Source organism: Bombyx mandarina, chromosome 16 (genome assembly GCF_030267445.1).
Source record: "Bombyx mandarina strain Sakado chromosome 16, ASM3026744v2".
Classification (NCBI taxonomy): domain Eukaryota; kingdom Metazoa; phylum Arthropoda; class Insecta; order Lepidoptera; family Bombycidae; genus Bombyx; species Bombyx mandarina.
Genome location: NC_143222.1, coordinates 11,438,526 through 11,459,853, shown reverse-complemented (window position 1 = coordinate 11,459,853; position 21,328 = coordinate 11,438,526). Strand labels below are relative to the sequence as shown.

General features: G+C 36.0%; 1 protein-coding gene across 15 annotated transcripts in view; it reads left to right on the top strand.

Moving 5' to 3' along the window:
• The window catches only part of Cngl (Cyclic nucleotide-gated ion channel-like), a 205,462-nt gene that overhangs the window by 70,082 nt on the left and 114,052 nt on the right, over positions 1-21,328 (top strand). The window contains exon 1 of one of the 15 annotated variants that reach the window (XM_089733636.1): positions 15,620-15,807. The exons of 13 other annotated variants lie outside the window; for them this stretch is intronic. In XM_089733636.1, coding sequence (XP_089589762.1) covers positions 15,766-15,807 — 42 coding nt within the window. In that variant the 5' untranslated portion in view covers positions 15,620-15,765. Of the gene's footprint in view, positions 1-15,619; positions 15,889-21,328 lie in introns of those variants that run through there. One more of the 15 variants, XM_089733639.1, reaches the window with a different exon arrangement.

The following is a 21,328-nucleotide window of genomic DNA, read 5'->3' as shown; positions in this document are numbered from 1 at the left end:
GATTTTGGTACCTTCAATAGCTCATTAACATTCTCTATTATTCAAAAATATTTTCACTTTCTACGTAAATGAAGAGGCAGGTAAAATTTAGCGTTATGCCAAAGTAACTATTCCACGCGGACGAAGTCGCAGGCAAAAGCTAGTCACGTATATTTAGGTTCATTAACCACAAGCTAAGGTAAACAGTGGTGAAGATAGGTAAACAATAATAATTGTCGTAGCTGCCTCTAATAGGGAGACCATTGTGAAAACACCTTCTGTAGTTGAGTGCAGCCTGGGACGGATTATGTAGGGCTGACAATATCTTACTACAAAACAATAAAATTAACCTACGTTATTTTATTCTGTATTCCTCTATTGGTATTTTCGGAGGTCTCTATAACTATGGTTTAATTTCGCGTTTTTTTAATTAATATATATAGTTGAAATTAATAGACTATTAACGTTTGCCTATGTTTGCCGCTAGAGGCGCTGTTCCAACTACATACAAATTTGAGTTAACTTTTACGCTATCGAGAACGTTAAAAAACTCGCACTAAGCACACAGGACTCTTCACTGGAATTTTCGCGATTTTTTTTTTAATAAATACGATTGTGTTGCGGAGATATATTTTTTATTGTCTTATAAAAGTCTCTCGGACATGACTGGAAGCTTCTGTTGTCCCTGGACATCAAAGATGCAAGGGTTACAGACAAACCGGTGTTGCATAAGAACATGACATTTATAGTTGCGGTGACACTTGACGATAAGCAGACAATATCAAAGCATTCGCCGCTTATTTATTCAATAATATAATAATTTATCACTGGTTACCAACCCTGAACGCTCGTGAACGCACTCCACGTATAAATGACACTCGGAAAAATTTATCTCGCGCTATGGACGGAATCTAAAATGATTACTTAAATGGCGTACTATGAACTCGCAAATTAAGTACCACTGTATTTTCGTCATAGAGCTTGGGGCAGCCGTTGTCCAATACAAATAAGAATTCAGTCTAATTTAATATACTAACACTTTGTATAATATAGATTAGGGCCACGAGTATTCAAAACATATATAATAAAGAAAATAATGTTATAATAATGCCGGTAAGAGCAACGCCATCTATCGCTGATTAGCCGAAACGAATATCAAAGGAACGAGTAACGTCGAGAACGCTCAAAAAGTACAACGCCATCTATTGTCAGATAGCGGAACACACATCGATGCTACTCGACTTGCCCATAATGTACTCGATAAATCTAGGAATGTCGTATCAACTATAATAGCGTTGCAAAGATGGCACGCAGTCAGTTAGTAATCGGAACTACTTAAAACGAAACAGCGAACGGATCACTTGAAGCGAAGCGGAAGAAGTGAATTGAGAATTCTAAAGTATTATAAGTGTTCTAAATGCTAATACACTTTCAATTTATACTTCGGTGGAATTTTTATTTATCTCGAACCCCAGCGCGTAATATATTAGTGTAATCAAAACTCAATGTAGAATATGAAGGGAAATTATGTTAAGACCATATTATTAAAAATTCACTAGTCGAACCCCTCTAATATTACATCTTACTTGGACCTGATTGCTACCAAATAATCTGAAGTTTTCCTGAAAATATCATTGAAACCTTAAGAGTGAATATGCTAGATGCATACGCATATTTATATGCAAAAAGACGAAACAGCATAAAACCATTGTCTACTCAATGTAACTTATTTTTTATAAGCGCCATTAATTAGCTTTTGTACCCTCAATACGTTTTTTTCTAGTAATAAAGTTTATATAATATATTATGTAAAATAAATTTTGAATTTGAGTTGTCAATATTTATGGTCAGTACTCGACAGTGGAAGGAACGTTAAATAAAATGCAAATAAACGTATTGCACTTTTTAACGAAAATGAAAAATTACGGATTTCTTCGTGACAATGAGTAACGCCTGTGCCAAGTGCTTTATTAAAAGAATTCCCCTATTGAAATTCAACGGGCGAATCATGAGATTTATTTTGTTTACGAAATTCACTAAATTTCAAATGAAACTGACATTTTTTTCGTATTGCTTAAATGGATGGACGGGGCTCACAGCCCACTTAGTGTTAAGTGGTTACTGAAGCCCATAAACATTTACAACGTAGATGCCGCCACCCACCCTGGGATATGAGTTGTAAAGTCTCAGTATAGTAACCACGGCTGCCCCACCCTTCAAGCCGAAACGCATCATTGCTTCACGGCATAAATAGGCAAGACGATGATACTTACCTGTGCGGACTCACAAGAGGTCCTACCATCTGTAATTACGCAAATTATAATTTTGCGGGTTTGATTTTTATTACACGATGTTATTACTTCACCGTGGAAGTCAATCGAGAACATTTGTTAAGTATATATTTCATTAGAAGAATTCGTACCCACCTGTGGGATTCGAACACCGTTGCATCGCTCGACACGAATGCAATGGACGTCTTATCCTTTAGGCCACGACGACTTCGACTGTCATTGCTCCTTATGACTCTAACAACTTATAAACGATAATTTTTAACTTAAATCTGTGGCTTTATCGTTTTAACGCAGTAAGCAATGGACGATGTCTGTAAGTACAGCAAGGCAAGCGTAACATATAAACAGGTTTCAAGCAGTATCTTCAAACGCAGTAAATTTTTGTATGGAATAATTGTTCTTTAATTTCCTTCGGTGGGATAGCGTGGGACAGACCATCTGATGTGAATCGGTAATCCAAGCTCAGTGTTATCGTAACGCGAAATCCGACACTCTGACGTTTTAGATGAAATATCGCTTATCTCTTTCTGTTTCCGACACCGAAAAAAATCTTTCAAGCTCTTACAAATTCCTCATCAATTCCCATGCTCTATTATATTATTTTGTATATATCATTTTTTTTCTTTGTCGCTTGTACTGGTATACAGTTAGATGGAAATCAGACTTGTTCTCTTTAGTTTCACATTGTCATGTTAATATGCGATCGACTACCTACATTCCGACAGATCATGACCTTATTTGTCAAATAACTAAAACATGCTAAACGATTACCTAATTATTAAAGAGATTCGTAAAGATTTTCAATCTAACATCTAATCTGCGTTTCGGTTTGTAGGGTGGGGCAGCCGTTGTAACTATACTTGAGACCTTAGAACTTATATCTCAAGGTGGGTGGCGCATTTACATTGTAGATGTCTATGGGCTTCAGTAACCACTTAAGACCAGGTGGACTGTGAGCTCGTCCACCCACCTAAGCAATAAAAAAAAAGAAAAATTACAGCGTCAACCCTAAAGCGTGAAGTCTGTCACTAATTATCACAAAGAAACAGCGCTTGTGGAATAAAACGCAAAAGCTTTCGCTGTAACAACTCATGCGCTACGCTACTACGACGCTACAGCGCTACGATGCTACGCGTCTACGAGGCTACAACAAATCTCACTTCATATCGCGTTTACGTAATCAGGTGCTCTATTATGGACACAGCCTAAATATAACTGTGGCGGTAGCCATCACAGAACGTAAGATATTTGACAGATGCCTGAATCTCGCTTACGACATTTTCAAGATAAGCTTGTATAATATATAAAAGTTCCGAACAACATTCGGACCGTCGGTCTACCGAGCAATATCACCCGCTCGGTGGAAGATCTTCCTTTAGTCGTGATACCTACAAACTGGTGACCACGACGTGGTTTGAACACGCATCCCTCTGATTGGAGCCAGAGACATGTCTTGAGATATGAGGTAAACGTCGCAATGGTTTGTTAAGAACGGTTCTAATTTGAGAACACGAATGTACCAATAGTTCACGGCGTAAGTGAGTTGGAGAAACACGGAAGCTTATTTATTATACCAACCAACTAGAAAATTTCATTTTAATACTAACGGATAAAGCATTTATGGAAAAAGACTACCAGACCTCAAGATACTATTAGTTCGTTCTGTGTGAAAAGAAATGTAAAATTCTAGAATTATTTTCATTGAAAATTAAACGGTGCTTTTTAATGGTGCTTATGGTACACTAGCGACCCGCCCTCGCTTCGCTTCGGAAACATTAAAACACATATGAAACAAAAAAAAAAAAAAATTTTTAAAAAAGTAGTCTATGTTCATCAGGGACAATGTCGGCTTCTAATGGAAAAATAATTTTTCAAATCGGTCCAGTAGTTTCGGAGCCTATTCGAAACAAACAAACAAACAAATCTTTTCTCTTTATAATATTAGTATAGATATAGAAACGTCGGAGCTTATAATTACATTAAAAACAGGAGATCAAACCCTAAAAGTATTTTTATTTCATGTATCTGACTACTGACTCACTATGCATCAGATTTTCTCGAAATTTATTTTAATGAATCCAGGTATACCATCTCACGGCTAACCTAACCCAGAGCTTATGGAGCTCATAGCTTATTCCACCTTGAGAGTTGAGGTTAAAATCTCAATTGTATAGTTGTTGTATAGTTGTATAGTGTTCTACTGTCTCCCCTTCCGAACTACAGCACAATACTACTTCGTAGCAGAAATAAGCCATTTAGTGAGACCTCCCGGTTCAAGATCATGCATTAGCATCAATTCTTTAACACTTTGGGTGTGAGACGAGGTCTATTCTATCTAACTAGATCTAGCTTCTTTCGTTTCCTTGCGGTATCCAAGAAAAATGTAGTCATCTCTTCCGTGCGGAAGCAGTAACTTTAATTTGTTTTGGTGTAGGAAAGAGATGAATATATATATAAGATGATCTATTAAAACAGAATTCTCGTTGTGAACAACAATGTTAAATTTTAATAAACAAATCAAACAACCGAACGTAAGCAACTTCCTCAATATATAAATAATAATAGTACAACATTTTATAAATATTTTGATCGTAACAACAGAATCTGAACGACACAATAACACTCTAAAAGATATAAAAGTGTTTACGACACGACTATTCAATGTGGAATGTACTGAATTTTATAACTCAAGACTCGCCCGCGTGAGATCCTCGTGAAATCATTCGAAGTGGAAGAAAGTAATGTGTGGCGATGCGGCACTATTATGCACTGGTAAGGTTTTCTTAGGTTATCGCGAATCGCAACGATAATTTGAACGGCTTCACGCCAATAGCGTTTCCGTTTTACGAATATTTCGATATTTCTAAAACTTGGCTCTTGATATGCTTTTCTTGTTTATTAGATAGATGAGTGGACGAGCTCGCAGACCACCTGGTGTTAAGGGTTTACCGGAGCCCATAAGCATCTTTTTTTTTTCTTTATTGCTTAGATGGGTGGACGAGCTCACAGCCCACCTGGTGTTAAGTGGTTACTGGAGACCATAGACATCTACACCGTAAGTGCGCCACCCACATTGAAATATAAGTTCTAAGGGCTCAAGTATAGCTACAACGGCTGCCCTACACTTCAAACCGAAAAGCATTACTGCTTCACGGCAGAAATAGGCAGGGTGGTGGTACCTATCCGCGCGGACTCACAAGAGGTCCGTAATTACGCAAATTATAATTTTGCGGGTTTCATTTTTATTACACGATGTTGTTCCTTCACCGTGAAAGTCAATCGTGAACATTTGTTGAGTACGTATTTCATTAGAAAAATTGGTAACCGCCTGGGATTCGAACACCGGTGAATCGCTCAAGACGAATGCATCGGACGTCTTATCCGTTAGGCCACGGCGACGATAAAACATCTACAACGTAAATGCTGTCACCCACCTTGAGATATGAGTTCTAAGGTCTCAGTATAGTTACATCATACCAATGAAGCCTCAACTCAAGCGAACTATACTTCAAAATAGTCAATAGTTTCATATTTTTTGGGCTCTACGATTATAATAAATACTATTACTATAAATACGAAGATAACTAATATCTATTATGTTTTCACGCTCAAAGCACTGAATATATTTTTATGAAATTCGGTATCCAAATGGAACCATAAGAATGCATAGTTTTCTTTCATCCTGCTACTGTACGTGAGATTCCATCCTTGCGATATAAAGCGCACTCCATGAGATTAAATCTAACGGCAGAAAGCTATCTATAAAAAAATGATAATTAAATTTTGAGAAAATATTAATGATGTCTGCATCATTCGCAATAGTAGGATTCGCATAGAACGCACAACACATGTTCACATACATAGTGTACACACACACAAATACACACACACAAACTATACACAGGTTTATATTGTAATTTGTCCGCTATTAATTTAATTATTTCGAAGAATCCTTATTAATCACGATAGAAAGTAATCAGAAGAAAATACAAAAATGATCCAAATTTCGCAAGAATTTTCCAAGATTATCGTTTCCAAGATCGTCTTACTCAATCTCTTATCAATCCTACTTAAATTAAAGGCACTTTAACTTGCCGTAATTCCTGTTAAGGCCACCAAAGCAATTAAAGCCTTAACGTCCCTTATATAGACGCTAAATCTGCTGGGACGCATTCGTTCTCTCGACATTGTCTTTTTCACGAGCGGAAAAATTGAAATGCCCCGCAAGTGACTTAATTAAGTTTGTACGCTCGTCAACGGAAGTGCTTCACAAAGTTAGTTTAGAAAAAGTGTCGGTGTAGCCTCCGAGTGTTGTTTGTTTTACTTCTTGTCATTATTATTTTTCCCAGCCTCTATACAGGCAAACGTAGCTCTATAGCCTATCTGACGCCAATATTACAAACCGAATCCCTCCTTTTTTTTATTGCTTATATGGGTGGACAAGCTCACAGCCCATAGACATCTACAACGTAAATGTGCCACCCACATTGAGATATAAGTTATAAGGTCTCAAGTATAGTTACAACGGCTGCCCTACCTTTCAAACTGAAAAGCATTACTGCTTCACGGCAGAAATAGGCAGGATGGTGATACCTACCCATGCGGACTCACAAGAGGTCCTGCCACCAGTAAAACTTCCTTTAGAAACGAGGTTGAAGTGTCAATTATACTGAACTAGATCCAGGTAATTCGTGGTCCGAATGTGCCTTTCACTTATTGTTCGCTCAATGCTTAATATACGCGCTGGGGTTCGGGATAAATAAAAATTCCACCGAAGTACAATTGATTACTGTACTAATACTTAGAACACTCACAGAACACTTTACAATTCGTTCACTTCTTCCGCTTCGCTTCAGGTGGTCCGTTCGCTGTTTCGCTCTGATTACTAACTGCCTTCGTGTCATCACTGCAACACCTTTATAGTCGATACGAAATCTCTAGAATTATCGAGAGCATTCCTCGCAACTCGAGTATTTACAATATGCGTTCCCGCCATTTGACAATAACTGACGTTGTACTTCTCGAGGGCTCTAGATTTTACTGGTTTCTTTGATATTTGTTTCTGCTATTCGACAATAGATGGCATTGCTCTTACCGGCGTATCAATATACTAAAACAAAATAAACATCTGTAGCGACCTGTACACTATAATTCAGAGACCGTGAACTCACTTGAGGCTTAAAATTAAAAAAGAGGTTTTCTAAAATTCGGCTTACAGCGGCGCGACCTCAGTAATGCATAACATTATTCTCGCCTTTCGAGTACTCCTCTGCCTTGATCTCTGATATGAAATTATCTTTATGCAAGAACCTTTGAAACCATAAATACGGGTGTATTATGTGATAAATTTACCATGTTGATAATTTAATTCAGCTTAATTCTGTTGTTTTCTGATATTTTATTCATCTTTGTTTTGCCACACGTTGAAATGAAGATATAGTCCACCTGATGATAAGTAGTGCCGTCACTGCGCTCTATGCTAGATTCCCTGGAAATTTATTTGTAGAAGGACATGTCATAGCGCTCACGAAACTGTCTGGAGGGGATTTCATCTCAGGGGCGAATTGTATACGGCAAAAAAGATCTCTGAAAGCGCACTGTAGATGAAAGCGCAATGGTTTTAAATAGCATATCCATACTAGCCTGAACTGTTTCCACCACCGCCGGAGCAGAGCTATCTGCTTCGGTAAAGGGAAGTGCAATGGTAAAAAAGATATGAAGAAAGCATCTCGAACAATTCCTCAGAGAATTTCCTCTTCCCATCCAACATACATGGAAATCGTTGCCCATCTTGAAAACAAAGATTGAATCCTCCTAGTGCTAGAAACATTTTTAAACGATCGTTAAACTAAAACAAACAACTTTACGTCATTTGTGGGTAAGTACCCAATCGTGCAGATTCACAATAAGTCTACTAAAATAAAAAATTGAAGTCTTATTATTCTTATTATAAAAGTATGTTAATATACTTAGTATAATTTAGACGTGAAATTAAGGATAAGTCAACAAAAAACCATCTCTTCGAACATTAGCGAAACAATACCCATTACTATTACATGATAGCTAAATAATTTACAAATTAAAAGTGTTACGAGGTTACTACACAGATCGTAGCAGACGTAGCGCGGCCGTAGCACACGCTCGCAGCGTTGGAATGAAATTATTTCATGCAATTTCAATGAAGTTGGTTATGCTGAAACTTCTAGTAATAAAGTAGCTGTAATTGACACTAGCATCCTTCGAAATAGCCATCCTACCCATTTCTGCTGAGAAACAAATCAAGTTTTCCGATTTAAAAAATATAACATCTAGACCATCTATACTATAATATATAATATATATAATAATATAATATATATAATAATATAATATAATATAATATTATAAAGAGGAAAGATTTGTTTGTTTGTTTGTTTCGAATAGGCTCCGAAACTACTGGACCGATTTGAAAAATTCTTTTTCCATTAGAAGCCGACATTGTCCCTGATGAACATAGGCTACTTTTTTTTCATTTTTTTTGTATTTTTTTTTTTGGTTTCATGTGTGTTTTAATGTTTCCGAAGCGAAGCGAGGGCGAACCGCTAGTCCATAATAAAATTGAAAGTTCAAAGCTCAGTTGTCTCAAGGTCGATATTGAAGTTATATTGTCTATGTGTACGAAAGATAATTTTCATTTTTTCTCTCTCTATAACATTAAAAAAATCGTGAACAATAAATATGTTCTTTAGGGTCAAGCATAATTTGTGCTTTCTCATCTGAAAATGAATAAAATATATCGCTAAGCACTTAAACTAATGATTAATCTTAAGAAAAGAATTGTTTTTATAAAAACTGATTATTCATTATCGCATTAGCTATTGAATATACCAAATCATGCTATACAATACAATTGAGACATGACCTGATGTCTCAAGGTGGGATGCAGCATTCATGTTGTGATGTCCGCGGATTGCATGAATCACTTTACAACCATCTAATCAATAAAAAATAATAATTAACACTAAAATACAATTTATATAATTCTAATAAATGTTTGCCAGTGTACTAATTAATGTACTACATTGTAATACGCATATCAATTAGTTTATATTACATAAACTAAAATCAGGTTTCGTTAAAATAGAAACGAAAATGATAATTATCACGATCCATTACATAAATTATTATACAGGTTTCGTTGAAAAAGGAACAAAAATAATAAGTATCACGAATAATAAGTATTAAGAAACTAGCTGTACCCGTCCGCTTCCCTGGGCATTTAAAATTAACATTATTATTTCTCACCCCCACAAATATTCTCATTATGAACGCCTCCGCAACTGGTGTAGGCAGTCCAACACTCATATAAATATTAGCCTATCCATTAAGTACATGTATTTTCTACATGGATACCAAGTTTCAAGTCAATCGGATGCATGGTTCAGTAGCTATAACGGAACATTCGTAAAAACGATTGTAGTCGTCGTGGCCTAACGGATAAGACGTCCGGTGCATTCGTGTTGAGCGATGCACCGGTGTTCGAATCCCGCAGGCGGGTACCAATTTTTCAAATGAAATACGTACTCAACAAATGTTCACGATTGACTTCCACGGTGAAGGAATAACATCGTGTAATAAAAATGAAACCCGCAAAATTATAATTTGTGTAATTACTGGTGGTAGGACCTCTTGTGAGTCCGCGCGGGTAGGTACCACCACCCTGCCTATTTCTGCCGAGAAGCAGTAATGCGTTTCGGTTTGAAGGGTGGGGCAGCCGTCGTTACTATACTTGAGACCTTAGAACTTGTATCTCAAGGTGGGTGGCGCATTTACGTTGTGGATGTCTATGGGCTCCAGTAACCACTTAACATCAGGTGGGCTGTGAGCTCGTCCACCAATCTAAGCAATAAAAAATAAAAAATAAAACTACTGTAGATTTATATATTAGTACAGCTGACCCGGCAGACTTCGTAGTGCCTCAATCGATTAATAAAAGACCTAAACTTTTGTATAAAATAAACCTAAAACAAAAAAAAGGAATCCGTCCGAAAGGAAAAACAAATTTGTTTAGAAATAGTTTAGAGCAAATTGGTCCAATTTTTTTTAATAATTCAAACAAATTCATTAAATCTCACTTAGAGCTCGTGTCTATAGGCATCATCAGCTTGGATCACTCGAGTTCCTGATATTTACTGTCAATAGAAAACAATTAGATTAAAATTGATTAATGTTCACGCGAACAAAATCAAAACACGAGATTAATGAATTCACAAACGTTCAAATCAACATGCCCGAATATGAATGCCAAGCGATAATGTACTTTACATGTATTACGAGACGGCTTAAAATAAGATTAGCGAATTAGGCAAGGCGTTGATCGAGTTTATTAGTCACGTTTGTTTTGTGAATTGTGAGTTTATATTATGTCAGTGAATTAGCGTGTAACATAAATAGACCAAATATGAATTGTAATTTCTAGTATTTTGTGAGAATCTCGAAAAACTACTAATCATTTTCAAAATGGCAGGAAAGAGGCCAAGGAGGGTAGTCCTATGCGCTGGTCCAACATTAAGACGCCATTGAACTCCAGCATCTATCCACGCGGAGGACGGGAAAGAATGGAGGAACATAGTCCAAACAAAATTGCCAGTAAAGTTCATGGCCCTCAGCACTGAGAAACACTTTGATTGCAGTGCAACAAATTGCATTTGCATTTTTATTTAGCTATGGTTTGCTATACAGCCCATTTTCAGCTGTACTCATGGCGGTAGCGACTAAAAGCGTAGCTAGCGTAATAAAAATCAAACCCGCAAAATTATAATTTGTGTAATTACTGGTGGTAGGACCTCTTGTGAGTCCGCGCGGATGGGTACCACCACCCTGCTTATTTCTGCAGTGAAGCAGTAATGCGTTTCGGTTTGAAGGGTGGGGCAGCCGTTGTAACTATACTTGAGACCTTAGAACTTATATCTCAAGGTGGGTGGCGCATTTACGTTGTGGATGTCTATGAGCTCCAGTAAACACTTAGAACCAGGTGGGCTGTGAGCTCGTCCACCCATCTAAGCAATAAATAAAAAATATGACTACGTGACTCCTCGAAAAATAAAAATAAGTCCCCATCGTAAAAAAATAATGAAGGATTCTGCAGAGAATGAGCAGCAGCATTCTCCGAGAATTATAATGGATAACACAAAATAGTTAAATATATTTAGTACAAGAATATAACAAAAAAACATCCATTATTACTCCAGCTCACAGATAGGAAAAAATTATAATCATATTGATCCCACAGTTGTTCTGAATTCCAAGGAAGGGTTGGATGCATCGTTGTAAGCTTCCAATTCGACCGTAACCTATTGTTAAAACCGTGCGATATATTGTCGTAACGTCGACAACAATAAATAAACATATTTAAATTACAGCTTAATGAGTGCTATTTACGTAATAAATGCCACTGGTGGTGTATTCTGTTGCAAGCTCGTGAATAAACTACCATGAATTTATATCTGCAGCTTACCAATTATATGTTCCTTTGTGGCAGACAGGACAAGCATCCATATTAATATTATAAATACGAAAGCTAGTCTGTGAGTCTGTTACGCCCAAACCACTAAACCGATGATAGCAATTTTTTTTTCTTACCTCCGTTTCTTATTTGGAATACAGAAAGCGCCTTTTTTTTGTTTGTTCTAAACGTCTATTGTGGTAGCATCTAATGTGCGCACGCAAACACGTAAGTGGGTCGAGAGCGGTGGTGTATGAGGGACATGATGGCATAAGAGAACACCATCACGGCATGACTCCAACAAATTACAAACTAAATACGTCTGCGTTCGGGGGATCCCCACCAGGCATTAGGCTAGTTATCGTTGCAAACTAATTAATTAAAATTTTCATTCTACATTTGAAACAAATTTATCTATGTACTAGCGACCCGCCCTCGCTTCGCTTCGGAAACATTAAAACACACATGAAACAAAAAAAAAAAAAAAATGTAGCCTATGTTCATCAGGGACAATGTCGGCTTCTAATGGAAAAAGAATTTTTCAAATCGGTCCAGTAGTTTCGGAGCCTATTCGAAACAAACAAACAAACAAATCTTTCCTCTTTATAATATTAGTATAGATTGAAATTGAAGGTAAGACAGTTAAATTATGAACTTTAATAAAAAAAATAGCTCAGTAATAAAATAAAAAATTAGCCGCGTATAGATACAGTGAGAAAAGATTTTTCTTTCGTAATTTTTCGGAAAAGTTTTTATTTGTTGTTCTCTCTAATAGCTTCAGTACAATGACATAAATTCATTTTGACATTTGACACTAAACAATAAAGTTCCATATTAATGTATAGGAAAATGTCACTCATTTAATACGATCATTCATTGACAGCTCAGGTGTTATCGTATTCCGATAAAAATCCGAGTTTTCTCGAAGGAAAATAATTTCTCACTACATGTGCACAATGCTATCTGTTCAAATCTTCTTAAATATATGCAGAAACATATTTACTCGTATGTAATAGAAAGAGACAGAGAAAGAAATAGTCGCATGGTGGCGGCATAATCGTCACGTGATTCTTTCTATCAATCCCTTAATTAGCCAGCACGCGAAATCTACAGAGAATCAAAGCTTAGTACTCCTATTGCCTTAAAATTCATTCCCACGTAAGATTAACTTGCTAAAACCACACGTAATGTGCTTGGCTTAATAAATCAACAAAATGTATTACCCAGTTTAAGGCTGCGATAGAAGCTGTGTATAAAACTCGACCTATCTAATTGAGCCTCGTCATAACAAAAGTTTTATATCAAAATACTCGAACTCGTTATTACAAAATGCGTTAAACAATAACCACTCGAAACAGGGTCGATTGCTTTTCAAACTGTAATTTACAATATAAACATAGTGAGTTCGTGTTGTTTTTTGAGTTAGAAAAAACTTTTGATCGCGAAAACAATGTATTTACAAAACGTCCGAGGTTGGAGGCTTTGTTTAGTCAACTCTAATGCTGGTATCTTTTTTGGGCTTGTGTACCTAAGGCACTCTTTTAGTTTGCTTTGTTTGACCTCGACTGCCTAAAGTTTCTATTGTATCTCAATTTCCGTTAATATTTAGGTAGAGGTAAGGAGCACATTCTCTGTTTATGAAAATGTGACTGTGGATATAGACCAATATAGGTGGCGCCACAGTTGCAAGTGGTGTTATTTCAAAAATAGCGCCAAAAGGCGATAAAAGTTTTAAATCAACACACTTCAATCCATTTACAACTGCTATATTTATGTCGTAAAATATGCTACGTTAGCGCTATTTTGGTCGGTTTTTGAGTTGCAATTCGTTGGTTTTCTAGCTAGACACTTTTTAAATTTGCTTAACATATAACAGTTCTCCTTACCTCTACCCTCTAAAACCCTTAATTTCACTTTAGTTGACTCTTAATTCGTTCATAATACTTACCGCGCACCGATTTTTTGTTATAAAAATCATAATTTTAAATACCATGGACAACAAAGAGCTTAATCTTGTATATTAACGTAAACATGGCAATTTCTTACTGAAATCTAAAGCAAATTATAAACTGAAGCTATTCTATTATGAAAAAGCTCTTTAGAAAACTTTGATCTACCTATATATTTAACAGAATGAATTATATAAACATCAAAAAGTAAACTATACAAAGAGGACAATGAGAGCGAAATGAAAAACGTTGGAACGAGATGTAGCAGAATTAGTTTAATAAAAAAAATGCTAGAATGAAGATGCACTTTTTTTGGATGGATGATTCGGTAGACAAGCTCACAGCTCACCTAGATTTAAGAAGCTAATGAAGCCCATTGGCATCTCAATGGAATTACTGCTACTCTCCTTGAAACATTTCTTTTACTGGTGGTAGGACCTCTTGTGAGTCCGCACGGGTAGGTACCACCGCCCCGCCTATTTCTGCCGTGAAGCAGTAATGCGTTTCGGTTTGAAGGGTGGGGCAGCCGTTGTGACTATACTGAGACCTTAGAACTATATCTCAAGGTGTGTGGCGCATTTACGTTGTAGATGTCTATGGGCTCCAGTAACCACTTAACATCAGGTGGGCTGTGAGCTCGTCCACACAACTAAGCAATAAAAAAAAAAAAAAAAAACATATCTTAATGAAGTCTGAAATGTATAGTATAAAAACTGTCCCAGTCTTGAAACTGACACGCAGTGCTTTGCATAAGAAATAGCTATAGTGATAGTTTCAACCCGTGTAGACTACTACTATGCGATATGCTTCTTATACCAGTTATTGTGTACTGGTGGTAGGACCATAACGTCGTGTAATAAAAATCAAATCCGCAAAAATTATAATTTGCGGAATTACTAGTGGTAGGACGTTTTGTGAGACCGCATGGGGAGGTAACCAACTCCCTGCCTATTTATGCCGTGAAGCAGTAATGCGTTTCGGTTTGAATGGTGGGGCAGCCGTTGTAACTAACTATACTGAGACCTTAGAACTTATATCTCAAGGTGGGTGGCGCATTTACGTTGTAGATGTCTATGTGACCATTTAACCAAGTGGGCTGTGAGCTCGTCCACTCATCTAAGCAATAAAAAAAAAATTGTGCATGATACTATTATTTAATCATAGATCATGAACATGGGTTTAGTAGTACATAATAAATCTATAGGTATAATTAGTATATATTTAGGTGGGTATACGTATCTCGTTAGAATCATTAGCACTTGCCTCCGGGATTTGAACACCGGTATAGTCAAATCGCTCGATATGAGCACACCGAGCGTCTTATCCTTGAGGCAAAACAAAAATTTTCTAAAGTACATTCACTTTACTGTATTTTTCCGTATTCCTAATTTCTTATACTAATTAATTAGTTGCATATCATTAACATTACATAAGTTGCAAAATTTTCTAGTTTCATTACATCGACATTACTTAACATTTTCTCGTCATTATTCAAATTTGCCACTGAGATTTTGTATTTTTTTTTTTTGTGTAAATCTAGAAACATCTCATTTTCTAATGGAATAAATATTATCTGCTGGTATTACTGTAAATTTTTACATTTTGTTAATGTGCAATTGATTAAATGTAACGAAATAAAACTTTGTCACCAATTCTGCTATCTTAAATTTTAATAAAGCAATTACTATATAACAGATATAATGTTTAATCTTTATTTTACTCAAACAACTCCCGTTTCTTATAGAAGTATATTTTATTCTTCACGTGATTTTACCTTTCACTAGTCGAAACTAGTCAAGAAATCTATTCCATCTATTAAAGATAATTTAATGATAGGTAAGTCTGTAAAAGTTTTTATTTGACTAACTGAGTATCAACGTGATTGAAGTATGTATTAGCTCGCTCGTTCAATTCGCCTTCAGTAGATCGCTGTCTGTGGCTTGGAACGGTCCACTTGGCTCTCGCCCGCGCCCTGTAACCCTTTCGGGAAACAAATTCGAATGTCCCCTCGCGCCAAAATGTGACAGTGATTCGAAAATAGAACACAGTGCTGCGCGTTTAAATGGCAAACAAAAAAAATAATGTAGTCCGTTTGCCGTCGGTGGTATGTGTGTTTTTTTTTTAAATGTGAAACGCACGCGGAATGGATTTTGAATGACTTTATTTTGTATTGGCATGTTTACAGGTTTTTACATGAATGTTTTCTCACGTTTAATTAGCAGACTTTTTAGTTTCGTTCACTTTTGTCGGGCACAGCTAATTGACTTAACTTAGTTGGACAATAAGAGCGGCCGACTTGCGTGGCGACCTAATTAGATGAGAAACAATTATTACTTAGTTACAGAAGTGCCAACCTAAAAATACTGGTCTATAAATGAAATTAGTTGCGCTCAACAAACTACACTGTATCATACTTCGCATGATTTTTTTTCTATGCTTTAGACGTACTTGCACTAAATGGATCAGGAAACCTGTTTTGTAAAAATTACACGACATCTTGTCATGTTATTTTGATTGTAATAAGATAATGCTTCTATTAACGTTTTCTCGCATTCACTGGAGACAGTTAAAAAGGTGCCCAATGTACAAGATTACTGATTACATTCACTTGAATTTTACGACCAATAATACTATCTACCATACTTTATTCAAAGAGGCATATTAATTCCAAAAACATCATAAATTCGCATCGAATACTCAAAAGGTTTTTCACTGCTAAAAGGAGCTTTTTCTTCTTTCAAATAATTGTTTGGGTATTTTAAAAAGCTCTGAAGCTATGCTGAAAATTCAGTAATTTACTTTTAATTATCACGAGTTTTAGTATTAGATAAATATTTATTAAAGATCAGTTTATGTAAATACTTTGTAATTAATGCGATCTAGTATAGACAATAATAGACGTAGAATAGATAATCCAGATTAAAATGTCTGTAGATGATTTTCCGTAGTCACTGTAACAAAACTCACGCGAGTAATATTAAGAAACTAAGGCTGAATTATGAGGCAATGTCGCAAAGTTCTCAAGGGCCTTATTCGCGTAGTAGTTATTGAGCCAATATAGATCAAAATATGATCTTTAAATCGTTGATTGATGCTGTAACATAAGGCATTCCTATGTCGATATCACTGTGTTACATTTAATTTTAAACTAAAGGCCTGTTATCCCAATAAGTCTCCGATTTCTGTAAGCCAATGGTTTTCATGTTACATCCGTTCCATCTATAAAGGTCCCCAAACCTTTGAGTTACAGCTAACGTATCGCATTCAATTCGATTTTTTGGTTATAGATCACCTTTGTTCTGTAATATCGTTTATTTGATTAAAAATCGTGTATCTGGAAAGTTAGAGGGGTGACTTAAGAAGCTCATTTCTCGGTTAATTTTAAAAATAACTCTGCTCGCGCATGTGCACCGCTTTCATGAGACAAATACGTACAGAATGCCACACCTATTTATCTGTTATTTTTATTCTATGTTTTGAAAGCTATTCTATGGCGATTTGTATTTTAAGACACTTTAATTTCATGATTATAGCATTCAATTTACTAGAAGTCCCGCAGTAGTCGAAATTCGAGTTTAATTAATTGGAATAGTAAGTTTGTACACTACTATGATTGTATTTTATACTGTATAAAAATATTAATAAAGACAAACAATATTTAATCTATTCTCAATTTGACCACAGACGTCAAGAACAAAAGTTTGACAATAAATAGTATGCATGCGTATGTGCGTCAAATACATAGTATGTAGTGTGTGTAATGTTTTCTTTATTGATTTAATGTATCTTTTATGCATTATTTTTAAAAAAATATTAGCATTGTGCACTTCTTCTCTATATTCTCTGTAAGTGTAGAAAATTTCATACTCCTCCATCCGCGCAATTTTCGTTAAATGGGGTACAAAGTTCACGTATTAATATATAGATATCGTGTAGTTATATCGTGTCTAAGTTTGAATCATATAATACAACGGCTCTATAAAAATGATCGCAATGCAGCTTCGTGGCATAAATAGACAGTATGATGGTACGTAAAACAATCTAAATACACTAAGAACACTATAAGCATTGCATATTATGGAATGGTGAAATTCTGATTGATTTTAAGCGTCATTTTGGCAACTTTCCAGGAGGGTCATTTAAAAGTATAAGACTCGGAGAAAATATCTTAACAAAAAAAAAAACTTTCTCAGCTGTTTGAATGGTGTAAACTTATTTATTTATTTATGTACACACAGAAAAGAAGACATAGTACAGAGCAATAGGAAAATTATGTACAAAGGCGCTGCTTATTTCTTTAAGAAATCTCTTCCAGCAGACCAGCGAGAGGATAATGAGAATAATAATAAAAAGTGATGAGTGTGTGTAGAACAAATAACACATAACTAATATAACAAATACAACATGAGAATTGTAGTAATGCACATACACATAGCAAATATTGTTAAACTTGAATACAAAATATTATAAGTAACACAGTAACACTCGTAAGCTTAATTAAAGTTGAATTAAAAACATTAAACTGTTTTGATGCTACACTCGTAATACTAAATTAAACTGACGTTTAATTACAAAGATAATTGTCGCGTAATAAGTGAAATGTCGCCTTTCACCTCTCGTTATGATTGAAATTACACTTTTTTCTTTCTGGTCGTTCAATCAACCTCAATGCTGAGGATCGTGACTGTATGTCAATCTTCTCCACTCGGTCCGGTTCTGCGCCATATGTACCGCTCCCCATATCTGGCCTCCAGTCACCTCCTTGAGTTGGTCAACCCATCTAGCTGGCGCTCTTCCTCTAGCGCGCTTCCCCTCCATTTGTCCGAGAATTGTGAGTTTCTCCAGGCTGTGCAATGAAGATCGCATTATGTGCCCAAAGAAACTCCGGATTCTTTCCTGGCACATAGTCAGCAGGCGCTTGGTGACCTTCAGCTCTTCGAGAAATTACACACATACAATTAATTTTCATGTTTTTACTATCTGTCGTGGCTGTAATATTTGCAATCAACGTCTACCTTTAACTAGCTTTTGCCCGCGACTTCGTCCGCGTGGAATAGTGACATAATATAATAATATAGACATATGCTGTCGTGGAATTTTTTAGAACTTTTAAAGGGGAACAATTTTGTCGTACATTATTTTAGCGAAACTTTCCGAGCACACAGCGGAAGCTCTCAAAAGGGAAAAAACCCCTATTTTGAAACATTCTTTATTGATGCTCCGCTCGTATTGGTCTTAGCGTGATGTTATGTAGCCTATAGCCTTCCTCAATAAATGAGCTAATTAACATTGAAATAATTCTTCAACTCCGATCAGTAGTTCCTGAGATCAGCGCGTTCAAACAAACAAACAAACTCTTCAGCTTTATAATATTATAGTACTAGCTGACCCGGCAAACTTCGTAGTGCCTCAATCGATAAATAAAAGACCTAAGCTTTTGTATAAAATAAATTTAAGGCAAACAAAAGGAATTTTCATATTTATCTACATTTTAAACCTTCGCTGGACTTCCACAAATAATTCAAGACCAAACTTAGCCAAATCGGTCCAGCCGTTCTCGTGTTTTAGCGAGACTAACGAACAGCAATTCATTTATATATATGTACATATTTATATATTATATTTATACATATTTATATATAGAAGATAGAAGATAGATGATTCATGTAATCTGTCTGTAAAACTCTATCTTTCCCCAACCTTGATCGACTTTCGTGAACTGGATGAGCATACCCCCGAATCCAGGTGAGGGTAATACGTTAGATAGGCGCCTTCCGTTCGACTGCGTTTCGATAACTTCGCTCTCGTTTCCAAGCGGCTGAGCGCAATAATTAGTTATGGTATATGACTTTACTCGAATTTCGGTAGTGATCGAAATATAAATCAAATCAAATCAAATAAAATTTTATTCAACATACATGAAAGTACATACTTGTTGAACGTCAAAAGAACTACCGCCAATTCACAAGAACTAGCCTCCGTCCTGAGAAGAATTGGCAAGAAACTCAGCGGGCATGTCTTTTTTTTTTAAATATATATATTTTTTTTTAATTTAGTTTTTTTTTTAAATATCAATTTTTTACAATGAGTATTATAACGTAACAATTACTACGATATTGAAATGCCCGGAGCGAGCAACTCATTCCCACTTTGTGCAATCTTCTAGATAATCATTGATATAGTGCGTCCGCAGTCGATTGATCTCGTGGGTTATTTTTTAAAGTTTTCGTGGCCTAAACGATAAGACGCCCGGCCCGGTGTAATCGTAACAAGCGATGCTAATATGCCTAAGTTCGAATCTTTCAAATTTGATATAAATTAAAAAAAATATGAAAATGTGACTATTTATTCGCTTCTATTTATTTTCGAACACTACATTATATTATAGCTGTACATATTGCATATATTCAATGCTTTTATTTTGTGTAATAGAAACCGTGAAGTTTGTGAAGTCGTCGTGGCCTAAAGGATAAGACGTCCGGTGCATTCGTATCGAGCGATGCACCGGTGTTCGAATCCCGCTGGCGGGTACCAATTTTTCTAATGAAATACGTACTCAGCAAATGTTCACGATTGACTTCCACGGTGAAGGAATAACATCGTGCAATAAAAATCAAAAACCCGCAAAATTATAATTTGCGTAATTACTGGTGGTAGGACCTTTTGTGAGTCCGCACGGGTAGTTACCACCGCCCCGCCTATTTCTGCCGTGAAGCAGTAATGCGTTTCGGTTTGAAGGGTGGGGCAGCAGTTGTGACTATACTGAGACCTTAGAACTATATCTCAAGGTGTGTGGCGCATTTACGTTGTAGATGTCTATGGGCTCCAGTAACCATTTAACACCAGGGGGGCTGTGAGCTCGTCCACACAAATAAGCAATAAAAAATAAAACCTTTCTACACGTATTTTTAACAATTGACAACAACTATTTGAGCTATTGATAAACATAACTATTCTTTGTATACGTACCGAGTTACTACTTTAAGCGGTATCTTTTAACAAATAGATGAATTTAAATGCTCAAAATATTTCCATGTTTTAAACGTGTATGCATTTAAATTATAATCCTCTTTATGAGAAAAGCCGTTCCTCCAATTTTAAAGGAAGGGGGAAGCTTACCCCTTGCCCCCTAACTCCCCCATCCGTATGTCAGAACGGAACACTGGAGGGGAAACGCGCGACATATTCTGCTCCGTTACGGAAGGAAATGAAATTTAAAAATACCGTCATCTCGTTTTTAACGTACAAAGATTTATTTTTCACAGAACGAGTCCGTGGCCGAACCGGTAAAACGCCCGATGTAATGGTAACGAGTCATACATCTATATCAGCGTACAATTGCTTGGGCAGTTATAAAAAAAATCAAATCAATATGTGATTTTAACCTCTGCACAATGAGACTTCAATGTCGTATCCGACAATCTTTCCACGTTTTTAGTCTAATAATAACTTCATCTGTTGTTATCCTAGTAAATAAAATACTTAATTAATAACCAACCTATGCCGCACACTTCAATATATCAGACATTTCAAAAGAACATTAAGCCAATAATTGTTCCCAATAATACAAAATTCCCCAACGAAACCTCGTCAAAGGTCCTCATAATATGAAAACAAAACAGATT